General features: G+C 36.9%; 2 protein-coding genes across 3 annotated transcripts in view; one reads left to right on the top strand and one right to left on the bottom strand.

Moving 5' to 3' along the window:
• The window catches only part of ITGA4 (integrin subunit alpha 4), a 34761-nt gene extending 32284 nt beyond the window's left edge, over positions 1 to 2477 (top strand). For both annotated transcript variants that reach the window (XM_069022315.1, XM_069022316.1), the window contains exon 28: positions 661 to 2477. In XM_069022315.1, the coding sequence (XP_068878416.1) occupies positions 661 to 753 (93 nt within the window). In that variant the 3' untranslated portion in view covers positions 754 to 2477. The remainder of the gene's footprint in view (positions 1 to 660) is intronic.
• A 95-nt stretch (positions 2478 to 2572) lies between these two features.
• CERKL (ceramide kinase like) overlaps positions 2573 to 14208 on the bottom strand; it is a 52363-nt gene continuing 40727 nt past the window's right edge. The window contains 10 exon segments of the mRNA XM_069022317.1: positions 2573 to 4309; positions 5135 to 5310; positions 6513 to 6609; positions 9390 to 9498; positions 9582 to 9607; positions 9948 to 10016; positions 10279 to 10456; positions 11527 to 11601; positions 12624 to 12648; positions 12651 to 12679. Of these exon segments, the coding sequence (XP_068878418.1) occupies positions 4228 to 4309; positions 5135 to 5310; positions 6513 to 6609; positions 9390 to 9498; positions 9582 to 9607; positions 9948 to 10016; positions 10279 to 10456; positions 11527 to 11601; positions 12624 to 12648; positions 12651 to 12679 (866 nt within the window). The 3' untranslated portion in view covers positions 2573 to 4227.

Below are 14208 nucleotides of genomic sequence, written 5' to 3'. Positions count from 1 at the left end.
ACATCACAGATCCCTTCACAATGTTTTATGTGGCATCTCATGTTTGCAAATGATTTATGTAATTTAATGATATCAAATGGATCATTTTTGTGGGATGGTGTTCCACATTTAATGTCATTTGACACATGATGACTGGTAGTTTAAAACATGGTTTCATACCCATATAAAATGTTTAAGATTTCAAACTGCAACATAAATACTAAAAAAATTCTGTGCATAAGTGAAAGAGAAAACTAGTAAGAATGCAGCTCCTCTGACAAGTGATTAAGAGATTGTTAATTTCTTTACCTACATGGAGACTTTCTCTATCCATCATTTTTACATGGACACGTAGAAAGGAAACAAATTGAACAGGAAAGTTTTATTACTATTTCATATTTTCAAAAATACTGAATTCTGTGGACTGTTAAAATTTACAAGCCTAAGTCTTTACTCCAGGCAGGAGAGCATTAGCCTCCCAAAAAGTAAAAGAAGAAAAAGCAAACCTGCTTTTTTGATGGATGAGTAATACTTGATTACTTGGTATGACAAAGCACTGGTAAATACCATACTTCATAAATGCCACATATATGCATTTTTGTTTTAATTATTCTTTTATATGGTTTTGATTTGATAACAAAGATTTGCTGACAACAGATTATGACAAATTATGTATTTCAGATTGGCTTTTTCAAAAGGAAATACAAAGCAGTCCCTCAAGACACGAACAGAAGAGACAGCTGGAGTTTTAAAAGTGGGAACAAAAATGACTAAGAAGCCAAATAAATGTTTGATTTTAAAATGAAGAAATTAAAATTCAGGTTAATTCACAGGAGAAACAATCTAGGCCTTGAGCTCACTTGCTCTTACAAAACATGCTTTATTTCCTTGAACTGTGTGGAGGATACACCTTACAGTACTGTTGTTCTAATATGAAAATAGTAAACCAGTCTGTTCTGAGGTCTCACAGTAATATTTGAAATGCCATATATATATAGATCTGGTTTCAAACAGACAGAAGAACACTAAAGAGAAGAATTACTTACCAGAAAGAAAGTAAAAATTTTTGGCCAATCCTGGAAAGATCTCAAGCACATTAGCATGAGTTATTCTATTAATTTTAAAGTTTCAATAATATTTTGAGCAGGTGTTCAAGAAGAAATCCTCTCTCATCTTGCTTTGGCATTTTACCAAGGGTAGATTAGCTTAAACCAGCAGGACTGTAAGCAGAATGCACAGACATAGAAAATGGTTCTCAGAAGCTCTGGGCTTCTGCAGGTCACTGTGTAAGCTTTGGCTTCACAGGCACAGCCACAGCACTGAAGAGACTCAGACACCCAGGCAAGCCAGAACCAGGAAGGCCAAAGGTGGATTCAGAGGAGGGAATTGTGTGGGGTAGCCTGGAGATGCAGCTGTAGAATGATTAACATATTGCAGATCATAATCTGTAGCCATCTTTAACATGGTACTTGCAAGCATGACAGAATTACTTGATCCATCCTTTCCTCAGACAGTGCTGCCATAAGGCTTGGGACTTCTCCAGTGAATTATTTCTATGTGGGTTTTTTTTAAGCAAGTATTTATTTTTATTTATTTGAAGATTTTTCTATAGTACTTATAATAGTATTTAGTGCTGGCATTCTTCCAGAACCTGAAAAAAGAGACAGGCTTCAGCTGACAAAACAGACACTTACCCAAAAGACTCCAACTGCAATGGGCCAAATTTTACCGTTAGCTGTGCCACCCTTTACCTGAAAGTACTTAATAAGGAAGTCACTTGGAGAGCCAGCTTGGGTTCCTGGGAAGGTGTCAGATAAATACCATCCAAACAGGCACCCTCAGCAGCCACTCGGTGGAAAGGCAAATGACTGAACAGAAACATGGATCAAACCACTGCTCTGCTACTCCAGGAAGCTTCTTCAGCTAGCTAAGTTTGCACTGCCACCTAGCTTTGGTGAAACAGCACAAGCCAGGGAAAAACACCTTCCTTTGCTCCCCAGAAGAGCTGGAGAATGTACACCTTCTTCAAGAACTGAATTTTTTGCAGTAGGACAGAGTATGGCCCTGAGGCCAGGCCTTGGATGTCTTTCTGAACTGCACAGAGAAAGGAATGTCATCTGTACAAATGCTTTGAAGCTGCATCACCCTATGGGAATTAGCCTGAAACTCAAACCCACAGAGAGTGCCTTCAGCAAGCGCTTCTGCTAAGAGAGTGCTTGGTGCCATAAAAGCCATGTTGCCCACAGATTCCAAAGGTATTTGGGACCATTTTGTAACTTCCTTTCACTTCATTTGATGCCAAAGATGTGGATCACTCCAAAGTATGTTTTCTTCTAATAGCTACAGTGCAAGGGCAAATGAATGTGCATATATTTTTTTTAAAAGTCAAAATAAAGTATGTCAAGAATGAAATACTTTCTTGCAAGTCTGTGAAACTGTACCAAAAACTGCTTACCTTCCACATGGCTTTAGTGAGTTTTTGCACTTTAACCAAAAAACCTTTGAACAGAAATTAGTTTGACATTACAGCATACTGTGAAAAATATACCTCAAATACTGGAAGAAGCATTCACGTTCTTTTGAGTACAAGCAATGCAAGGAAGTGAAACCAAAGCATTTTATTTCTCTTTGAAATAGTTCACATAAGTCAGTACATGTGATCATGATGCCTTGGAAATTGTACACTTTCTATTCAGATCTGATTGTTAACATGTAAATGTTGGCTGCCCGTTCTTAGGATATGAAGCAAAATTATGAAGCTTTTATAAACCAGGTTGACAAAAAATGAATGTACAATGTCCTGATGGTGGCAAGATTATAAAGTATTATTCGATTCCATTTTATTAAAAACTCAAACAAGTTAACATGAATGCTGTTTGTTCTCCAAGTTCAATTATTTTGTTAAATTTCATTTAATAAATATTTAAATCTACTAAATGGTACTGGAATGCCTTTTTAGACAACTTTAAGAAGTTTAGTTTGAATTGCCTTAGCATGTTAAAAATATTTGATGGGATAGAGTATGAATTTTAACTGGAGATTGGTCCCTGTGACTTTGACAACAGGTAACAGTTTGGGTCTAGGAGCCAAATCCTCCTCTGCAGTACTTAAGGTGCAGTACTTTGTCCTGTGTATTTATCACAGGTAAGAATTTTTCACAAAAAGTATTTAAAATCACAGTAGCTATAGATCTCTTGTAAAGGTTTAAGCCCTTGATTTAGCAACATCATACAAGGACTGGACATTACCCTTGACTGCTTCCTGAAGAAAGCACCTGAAACAACTCATTCTTGCCCTGAAAAAATTCAGCTTTCACACCATTCTTGTGCTCTGCCTTCTGAACGATTCCTAGATGAATGACCAGGAGAATATTCATTATCCATGGTCCTGCAGACTGAAAAACACACTCTGCTACTTTTCAACTCAAAGGAAGCCAGTTCCCAGAAAAATACAGTCTTAATTTGCTGTCCTCTGAAATTATTGTATTCAATATTAAGTAAGTTACCAAAAAAAAACAAGCACTCAAAAATTGTGTTTATACCCTATAGGGAAATTATAAAAACTTAAGTCAACTCCAAATTATTTATCACAACTTTAGTCTCAGCAACAACAAAAACTATGCTGAATAACATTTCCGTTCTAAGATAGAGAAAATACTAATTTTATACAAAGGGCAGTTTTTAAAATACATTTTAACAAAGGAAAACTGTATATGGCATCAGCATATTCTCTTATATTATTTGACTAGAAACATTTTGAGAGCAAATGTATTAAGGCAATATTAAAAATCGTAACTAGAAGTACTTGATTAAAAAAATAAATGCAAAATAATTTTTATTTTGCCACCACTCTTCAACTGGAGCTGGTGAGTAGAGGTATGGTTCTTCCCTGTGCTGAACTGAGTTACCTGACAACATGGATAGCAGCAGCAGACTTAGAAGTATCTCATTCTAAAAAAATCTAGACTAATGAAAAACAAACGTTTTTCTATTCTGATGGACACTTCTCTAATCCCAAATTTGTAAGAGACCAATATAATCAATTTTGTTAAAGCCTAACAGCTCCTATACAGTTAAATACAACCCAATAAAAATATATCATTTAATAAGAATTTAAACCCAGAACTAGAACAAACATCCCAATCAAGCTTCTCCTACAACTGACATCAGTACAAGTCCAGCACATTGGAAGGCTGTGCATAGAGGTGAAAATAGGATTCTTTATTACAGAATTTCCAGTATCTCCGTTCTATATGCAGTTGCACGTTGCTTGGGAACTCTCCAGGTCATCAGTGTTCACTCCATAGAGATCAATAAGTTGAGGATGCACCCTGTGAAGCAAGGAAGTCAAACTTTATCAATCAAACTTCATCAACTTTTGCAATGGGTGTGCTTCTCTTTGAGGTTGGGGAGGAGAACAAATATGTATGAGCTTTTATATGGAAATAAATCAGAGTGAATTACATTTTGGCAATTCCTATAGGATCATCTTTAGAAGAATATATTATATATCCTACAACATGATCTACCTTATATTTCACATACCAGACTTACTCTGTGTGCCTTCAGCTAATCCTGTGTGCATTGCAGAAAAATGAGCCACTGCCCCCTTAATTCCATGGATAATCCTCCCATTTCCTATGTATTTGTAGTCTCGTTCTTAGATGCTGGAGACTACAGAGACTATTCTCAAGCAGCATTAAGTTTTCCTCAGTTGAAGAACTACATGTTTTTCTTAACCTTACACATGCTGCTTGTCCAAGTAGCAATCCCTGTCCCAAAAGGAGCTCCTTATGCAGACACATTATACACATCTGTTCTCCTCCAAGAATCAAAAGGGTAAAGTAACAGGAAAGAAGAAAGAAGCAGCAGTAAAGTAACAAGAAAGAAAACTGGAGTGGAAGCTGATGGAGGATCAGGATGGAAAGGCCATGTGAGTTACAACAAACCTTTCCAAAGATGAGCACAAGGCAACCAGACAGAGGCCCAAACAATGGCAGAAGGGCCAGACCCTGCAGTGCACAGCAGCTCTATTGTAGGAGCATTAAGAACACCTAACTGGTGCCATCTGTGCTCTACAGAGATGTAACACATCTAAGATTGCAGCACTACTCTGTTATGGGTATATGGTCCTTAAATGGGATATTTGACCTTACCGAATGTGAACTTCTGATGCTTCTTTCATTAAGTCTCCATCTATATTCCAAGGGTAATTTCCTTCTGCAGAGGCAGCATTCAGACGCATATTTTCCTTGGCATCAGGTCCACTTTTAAGCCTTGGTTGTACTTTTACTTCTTGAACTGTGTAGGTCTCAACAAAGGGAAAATTGAACTAAACCAAACACAGATAGACATTAAATGAAGATGAAAGATACAGGTGGCAGCTTAGAACAAAAGGGGTTACTTGAAATTTAAAAACTGGCGCTTTTTTTGTTCTAAGTGGGAACATTTAACTCAAGCTTTGACCACATGAGCCATTATATATTCCAGCTAGCATTTAGAGACTAACGTGGTGTTTTTTCCTAAATAGTGCCTCAGAAAAAAACGGTAGTGTTCCATTTGTATTCCCATACTGGACTCGATCAATCTGCACCTAAGGGGGTATATTTTGCACATATCAAATATGTGAAAGTCCAAACAGATTTTTTCCTGTGCTCTGTTCATCATTACCAGTAATCTTGTCCAAAACCAGGCTACTTAGAATTCTAGTAAATGGTTGTCTTAAGCTTAAAGGACGGCCCACATCTCCTTGTGTGATTTGTAACTACAAAGGCAGACAGAAAAGCAAGGCCTTCTTCCAAAAGCATAACTGGAAAGTTTAAACTATTTCCTCAATTCAGACATTAGTGCTGTCACCTGGAATTATCACCCATCTCTCCCCCAAACTCCCTGACTCGAGATGAATTCAAACCCAAACTTTCCTGATAAAGTGATTTCACACAATCCCAGAACATTTGAATGAGTACCAGTGTCCTTGGGCCATGCAGTGGGTCTTTATACAGCAATAAGGTCTGTGTTTGAATGCTTCATTTTTCTCTTCCAAGACAGAATAATGACTACAATTTAGAAAAGCAGTTCTGCAAACGTTCGTAACTAGATGGAACACATCCCTGCTAAAAATCAACGCTCACAACCCACTGCCACCAGCACAGCATGCTGTGACCTGCTGAAATTAGCAACTTTACCAATTTCTGACAAAGTTACAAGATGCTGCCCCAGTTGCACATTCTTGATCTCTGTACTACACAAAATTCAGACAGAATGCATTTCCTTATTGTGGTGAAAGGGCTTTACACCCATAAAACTATGGTACAACACAAACACAATTTAAACCACAACAGATGGACTGAAATAGGCTAATCTGTATTAGTCTAGTGATTTAAAAAAAGAAAAAAAAATCAGATAAAAAGGGGCTAATGTATTCTGACAGGAAGCTAAGTCTCCTTATGAGGATGCTAACATTAACTCTTGCAGCTTGTCTACTTTCACGATTAACTGTTCTTTTTATAATCACCAGAAAGAAATTAACGGTACCTGATTTTCTACACTGGTGTATCTTTTCAGATGCTTTATAAACTCTGTTCGAGAAGTATTTTGTACAACAATAAGAGCCATGCTTCCATTATTCAACCTGAAAAGCAAACCAAAGAGGTAATTCATTAATTTGGAAGTATAACAGGTTCTTCAATAGCCTAGATTAGAAAGAAAAACTTTTAAAAGCCTACAAGAGTAAATTAATAGAATAGCCTCAATGGTTTTTCAAATCCTTTTGGTGACCCCCACTCCATGGATCAATATAAATTATCCAATGAAGTTATTTAGCATTGATATAACATACACTGTAATAATAAATTGTAGTCCTTTATCAATATCCATCATTTCTTGAACACAATACATATAGTCTAAGAAAACTTTGCTTTTCTACTTAACAGATGGTTTTTAAACATTGGGGATCACAAATTTCTATTTTTACTCTTCTCTGCAGCCAAGTATAAAAACTACCAGAAGTGCTGTGAGACAGAGCTGTACCCAGAAGACACTGCCATGGTGCATGGAAGCCCCTCCAGCACAGACCCAGTGCAGATGGGTTGCCCACCCCCTCCACCAACACCCACGCTGCCCTAACAAAGGGTGCCATCTTCAACTGTGCCACTACTCAGGCTCTCTTAGCACTTCTTCGTACAGTTCTATTTATACATTTCACAAAACAAAATGAAAGTTAAGGACTAAGAATTTTGTGTGAGATAAAACAGTTGTGGACCAGAGATTAAATAAGAAGGGCCCCCACAGTGCAGATGCTCAGTGGTTCTCAGTATCTGGTCACCATGGGTATTTTAGCATCTTTGAGAATTGGGGTCAGACAGTGAGCCAGCATCAATTCCCAAATTCCTTAATGGAAAGTACCTGGACACAGAAGCTAACAACTGGAACATCCATGCAACCATGCCTAAGTCCCATTTGAGTTATAGAGACAAATCAGTGTTCAACAAGAGTATCTGGTGAACATGGCAATCCCTGCTGAGACTGCCTTCTGGAGAGAGATGGTCTATTTCCTGTCTCCTGCACATATATGCATACATACATTTATTTACTTATTCAGCATATATGTTTGGAAAACATCTCAAGAGTGTTTAAAAAAATGACTTCCAGCCTACAAGCACTGGTAGTGATAGTTCAGATAGCTACTGAGCAGCTGCATCAGGAATGTTCTCAATGATAACAGCACTGTCTGGGAGGGTAATTGTTACATAAACATTGAGCAAGTCACCTGGTACAGCAGTACTTTGCTGATTCAGAAAAGAGTGATGGTGACATTTAAAAAGTTGCCTCCTTATCTTACTTGTTTCAATAAAAGGGCACAGCAGACTATTAGGCATTCAGCACTAGGGCCTTTCATCTTCAGGAATGACAAAGAATTCTCATTAATTCTCAAGGAAGCCCCATCTGCAGTGAAGCACAACACCTATGCTGTGAAAAACACATCCCACAAGGCTCCCATAGTACAGACAGTTAAATGTATCTGGACATGTTTCTGCAAATTTAGACCAGTGTAACTTGTGTTACAGGCAGCAGCCAAAGCTTGCATCCTACTTCAAATGTTTTCATATGGCAGAAACCTCTTGGGGAAACAAGAGAGAGAAGAAACCTAGATGAGTTCCTTCCATAGTGGGTCTCAAGTCTCTAACAATCAGTGCAACATTTTTGTTTCCCATATTGAAAAGACTTACAGCCAATATGCTATTCACTATGACAAAGGAAGCTCCTGTTTGAAGAGTCTACCCTTCCTATGCTACTAGCTGACCACACTTTAAGATTATTTTTTAAAAGATATGAAAGAACAAAGGATGTTCTTATATATTCCAACTGACTGGAATATAAAAACACTAAATGCAGAACAAAGTTCCTAAGACAGGACAGCATCAGAGCACTATCTTGAGGAGTATGAAATTAGCAGAACCCTGGTAGCAAAGAAAGCTTCTCATTAAGAGTTTAATCATAAATAATTTGGTTCTACATTGTATCCACGAAGTCAAATTCTACAAGAGAAGCCAGTAATTTTAAAGAAAAATACCTCATCAAATTCTTCTCTAATTTTACCTAGTGACAATCCAATGAAACAAAAGAGACTCATTCCATAAACTTCCCTGAGTGTTGGGGGTTTTTGGTATGCATTCATGCACACACACATAAGTCTCTGCATTCTTCTTTGAGGGAGCATTTTGTATTTTGCATACAACTACAAAGTTTGTACTTGCTATTCTGCTTAATTGCCAGGTGGATACAACAAGTACATATATTTATCACCTAAGATCTGTTGTGGTCACCACAAAGAAGGCTCTCAACAAGGAGCTAAAGGCAAAATGAGTCAATGTCAACAACCACATTAGATACTCCTTTTTTTCCCCAAACCGTGCATGTAGAAGCTGCATTTCTCAAGTTCAGAGGAAAGCAAAAGAAAAAATAACAATAAAAAAAGATAAGTGTGACTTTTAGTCCTTAATAACATGAGAAAGACTCGTATTTTATTTTTGCTGGCTGTAGAGCAGAAGACAAGGGCCACTTTTATATTTGAAAAAATAAAATAAAGTCCAAGGGTGAAGTTTCCCCATAAAGCCAAATCCTATGACAGATGACTGCTCGATGACTACCACTTAAGTCAGACTTGCCAACTAATTTAATCACAGCAATTATCCACTCATAATTCTAGTTAGACTGCTTGACCTTATTTGCCTGATCCAAAAACTGATTACAATTCCTGGGATTATCGAGTCTGCTGCAGCCTCTGCTCCCTCCCCCAGCCCAGAGGGACTAGACTACCTAAACATAGGCTCATATTCTCAGAAAAGCCAAGGTCTTAAGGTAAGATGTCAGAATTTATAGACATGACTAATTCTCTAAACCCATACTGACCTCGTATTAGGTGCCAAGCCTCTTGGTGCCATTGAACACAGACAAGGGATTGCCATAATGCTCACATTCAGGAAGTGACCCTGAATTTTCTGCCATTGATCCTTGCTACCTAAATACAACAGAGTAATTTTATATTACTCCAGTTAATTGGCCATGGTTCACTTTTAAAAAATCCTAAAAGCAGAAACTCACCTTTTTTAGTTTTCTCTTTCTTCTTTCTAAAATGGTGGAAACATGTAGGTAAAAAAATTAAAGTCATTTTTTGCACATTGAAGCAACACATACTTTAGGAAGAAAGCAAGATATTAGTGGACCTGAACAAATCAATAATACTTAGTGAAAGACTACCTGGTAACAAAATCCTCTCCAATGGTCCACAGGAAACACTTTACAATGTGTACAAGTTTGCAGTTGTCAAAATAAATATTTTAAGATTATATCACCTGTTGATTAAATTTGAACAAAGTAAAGAATCTTATTTTTATTTTATTTTTCAAATTTTATTCTTCAAAGACACTTTTTTGTAGCTTTGGAATTGCTTGACTCAGTTTTACTTACCTGTCCTTCTCCTGACAGTCTTCCTGCAGAATTTGTAGAGGTAGAAATGATAATTCACATTCCTCTGGCCTAGAAAAGTATTGATATTTACTGTGATGTAAACCAATATTCTGACTGCTAGACAGACTTTTATTGAAGTTAAGATAATTTTAGGGAGATTCTGAATGTACAGAATTCCTCTCATCTTTAACTTGTAAGAGGGATCCACATCACATCTGAGTTAACTGTCTGCAATTAAGATAAGCTACTGCTATCTCTTTATCACATTAATTATTGCACTTTCCTCAAGAAAATGAGAAATACTAGAAAAACATAGCATCTCTTGGCATACTTGAGATCTGCCAGTGTTTTGATAAAAGCAAAGTCCTTCCTCTGACTGGAGGGCATCCAGCGGTGCTTCTCAGCCAAAGCCAAAGTCCTCGCCCCAAACCCAAACATGGCCGAGAACCCAAAGCGCAGCAGCTTGCTTGGAGTGCTGAAAGTACACACATCTACTGCTTGAATGTGTCCTACAATTTCATAGAGAGGACAGAAAATAGAAAGGACATCTATATTTCAAATGACATACAACATAGCATTTCTTTGTCATCTACTTTAGCTGGAGGAAAAAACCCTCCAGACTCTTCTCTCTCTCGGAAATCAAGTTTTACTAACTGAAACCAGAATTAATCTGGATAAAATTAAGACTCTATGAAAGCAGTCATTTCAGATACTTGAAAACGCTAAAGTTATGGTAAAACATTCAGCTACTCCATAAGGCTGCAAGGGGTCTGACTCTTAACTCTAAGCACAGTTTCAACAACTAGTATCAAAGAAAATGTACTATCACTAATATTTGCATAAATCTCTGCAACCATTTCACCAAATATATGTAATGACTGAACATTGTACTGGAGGACTTATGGGAACTCTTAAATATAGGTTTTTAATATATTCATATTTACAGTTATAAAATATATAATTCTTTTCAAGATAGGATATATACATTATTTCTGTAATAAACCCTGGGCATTTTCCATTAGATTCAGTGCCTCTGATTTTTTAAAGAGAGACAGGTTTAGATTTTGCCTGTAAAGGGTTTGTATTACTACTTGAGAAACCGAGCAAAGGCTCTTCCACTGCAGACTGCAAGACCAAGAAAAGAGATACTCAAGATGGACCTTCCCCATTTCTCTCTTTTTTTTTTTCATTTAAAAAAAGCCCTAAAGAAAGACTGCTTTGAGAGTAATATTAACATTGCCTAAGTATTTGCTATTTCCTAAGAAACAAATATAAGTTTTTCACTAGCAACCTAGTTCTCCTTTCTAGCACGATTACATTTTCACATTCAAAACCCATTTATTGTGCAGACCCAGTGGCAAGAGATACATTTTTTTTTTCCTAAGAAAGCTTTCTTCTAGAAACTGTTAGTATTTAAAAGAAATAGAACCAGGATAGAATCATTTGAGTTTAAAAGCCTTACAGTATAGTTTACACTGACAGAGCATAGTGCTATGCCTTTACTGAGCAACTGGTTATGACAAACTTCTAAATGCTGCTTTATTATTTGAAATCTGGTAATGAATGTAAAAATATTTACCCATTACAATGTGCAATGTTGCAGTCACTGCATGTTTAATACCATAGAGTGTGTGGGCCAAAATATTTGTAGTACCTGTAAAATGAACACAACCTGCTGTAAAAACATGAGAAATGCAGAATAACAAGAACAAATATATACAGTATTTTTAATTACTGCATTTTCAAAAAAATAAAGCTTCCCATAAATTGCCTTGTTAGCAGCAGAAATGCTGAATAGTGCTAAACTACAACCTTTGAAACTTTCAGAGGTCTATAAAATCTTCTCTGCAAATTCATTCATAAGAGCCATAAAAAGTGGCAGGAAAAACAAACTTTTCCAAAATTTGCCTTTTTGGGTTTTTTTAAACCATCTCCTTAACAATCACCTCTTATATACCTAAGTGCTGAACTAAGGAACTAGAAGACTATCTAATAAGATTTATTAAGGGAATATTTTTAAGTTGATAAAATAATACCCATGACAGTGTAAAACTGTACATTTTCCAAGCCAAATGGTACTAGATCTAGTCAAAGATAGCTGCTGTGCTTCTTGCAGGCTGCTTTTTAGATTCTTAGAAGCAATAGTGAATAAAATTATTGCACATAAGCTTCACAAATAAGAAATCAATGACTGAAAAACAGAGAAGGCAGAATGAGACATCTGACAGAGGTGACTTGCATTCAGTGCATCCAAATTCATCCATAGCACTTGTATTGTCATTGCCGAGGAGAGGAGAGGAGAGGAGAGGAGAGGAGAGGAGAGGAGAGGAGAGGAGAGGAGAGGAGAGGAGAGGAGAGGAGAGGAGAGGAGAGGAGAGGAGAGGAGAGGAGAGGAGAGGAGAGGAGAGGAGAGGAGAGGAGAGGAGAGGAGAGGAGAGGAGAGGAGAGGAGAGGAGAGGAGAGGAGAGGAGAGGAGAGGAGAGGAGAGGAGAGGAGAGGAGAGGTTTTGAAACAAGGGAGTGAGTAATTCAGGTGGCAAATAGAAGGAAAAGTCAAAACCCAGCAGTGTCAGCACAGAGTTGAAAGAGTGGAAAACCAGCTGTCAGTTTGCAAAAGAAAGAAGATGATTTCTGAAGGCCCGTGACTGGTAGTGATTGACATGTCAAGGCACTTTACCTGGGTAAGAAACATGGAGATATATATATGTAAATTTTGCCCTTCTGCTTTAATGCCTAGGACATAAAATACTGTGCATCAGCTGACTTTTAAACATAAATTTATTTTTAAAATCATGAAAAAGGAACAGTCGTGTATTTCCTAAATGGGTATAGTTTTAAAAAAATTTCAAATTTATTTTTCTCATTTCTGGCATTACTTTGCCAAGCAGCAGAACAAAAGAACTCACCTCCAGAAAATAAAGAAGTAGGGCCTGCCACCAAGCAGACAGAACACTGACTTCTTCATATCACTCATAAGGGATGAATAATTCAACAATAGTTTAATTAAAAGAACAAGAATTACAAAAGAACAGTTTAGAACCTAACATTCCCATATAAAAATGAGCTCACATAGATTTCCAAATTATTTTCTTTCGAATTATTTAAAATGCTACAGCAGCAATAGACAATTCTGGATGTTAAATTTGCCCTAAGTTGCATGGAAGAATTGCTTGTCTTTCTAAAGTAGGGTAAAGGAGAGGAAAGGGAAAGACTATCACATGTCAAACAACAGGCAATCAATATTTAAATGAGCACTTTTAAAGCATCACATACCAGATTGAAAAATTTTGTTTATCCCCAAATTCTGCTATCTTTAATGTCATGCAGGTGGTAGAAAAAAAAATACTAAATTTGCAAAGACTGATGTATGTAATTACAAAGCTCTAAAGGCATCATGTCGTTCTTATTCAGGAATGTATCGCTGATTTTTTTTCAATAATTTCTCTAAATTGTAGCATAACTGGGAATCCCACAGATCACCAGTAAAGTCCTTAGAGCACCTTAGCCTCTGAAAGTAGGTCAGGACTTCATGGAAAACTGCCATAACATCAGAGAGAGGAGCTCTGAGTTTCTGCTATATGAAGGAAGTGAGGTACATCTATTTAGGAAACAGATACCCAAAAACTACAAAAACCCCTACAGTTGACCTAAAAAGCAATTCTTCACAGAATACTACAAGTATATGCCCAACACTATTTCATGTTTGAATGACTTCAGGGATTTAGCTTCCAGATCCAATTAGTTCTGCTTTGCCAGTGAAGGTAGCTAAAGATGTAACTCAAAAATACTCAAATATTTCCTTCAATCAAAATTATATAGCTCTTATCAACTGTTACAGGTATCTCTCCAAAACAAAGGAAATCACACACACAAGCAGCAGATCGTTACAAGTCAGGCAAATCACGGTTACTTCCTGTATGTTGAAACAGGGAAGTTGTTATTCTGAAAAAAATATTTCACTTCTCACTAAAGATCAAACTAATAAAAGAGCACAAGGTGGAACACAGTTTGGAAGATCAAGCTCGGTATGAGTTTAAGCTGCAATCCTCATTTAAGAGTAATTTATCAACGCAGATGGCAGCAAGATACCAAATGACCACAGCTGAAGTCGGTACCAATCTTCAAACTGACTCTAATGAGACTTAAATCACATTCCTACTAAACAGGATGAACACAAGTAATTGCATCCTTCTCTTAAATCTTTGGAGCTCATTAACATTTGCAGAAGTAAACAAGGCAGAATCCCACTTTTTCACTACTCC

This window comes from Aphelocoma coerulescens, chromosome 7 (assembly GCF_041296385.1).
Source record: "Aphelocoma coerulescens isolate FSJ_1873_10779 chromosome 7, UR_Acoe_1.0, whole genome shotgun sequence".
In the NCBI taxonomy this organism is placed as follows: domain Eukaryota; kingdom Metazoa; phylum Chordata; class Aves; order Passeriformes; family Corvidae; genus Aphelocoma; species Aphelocoma coerulescens.
This window is presented reverse-complemented; position numbering and strand designations above follow the sequence as displayed.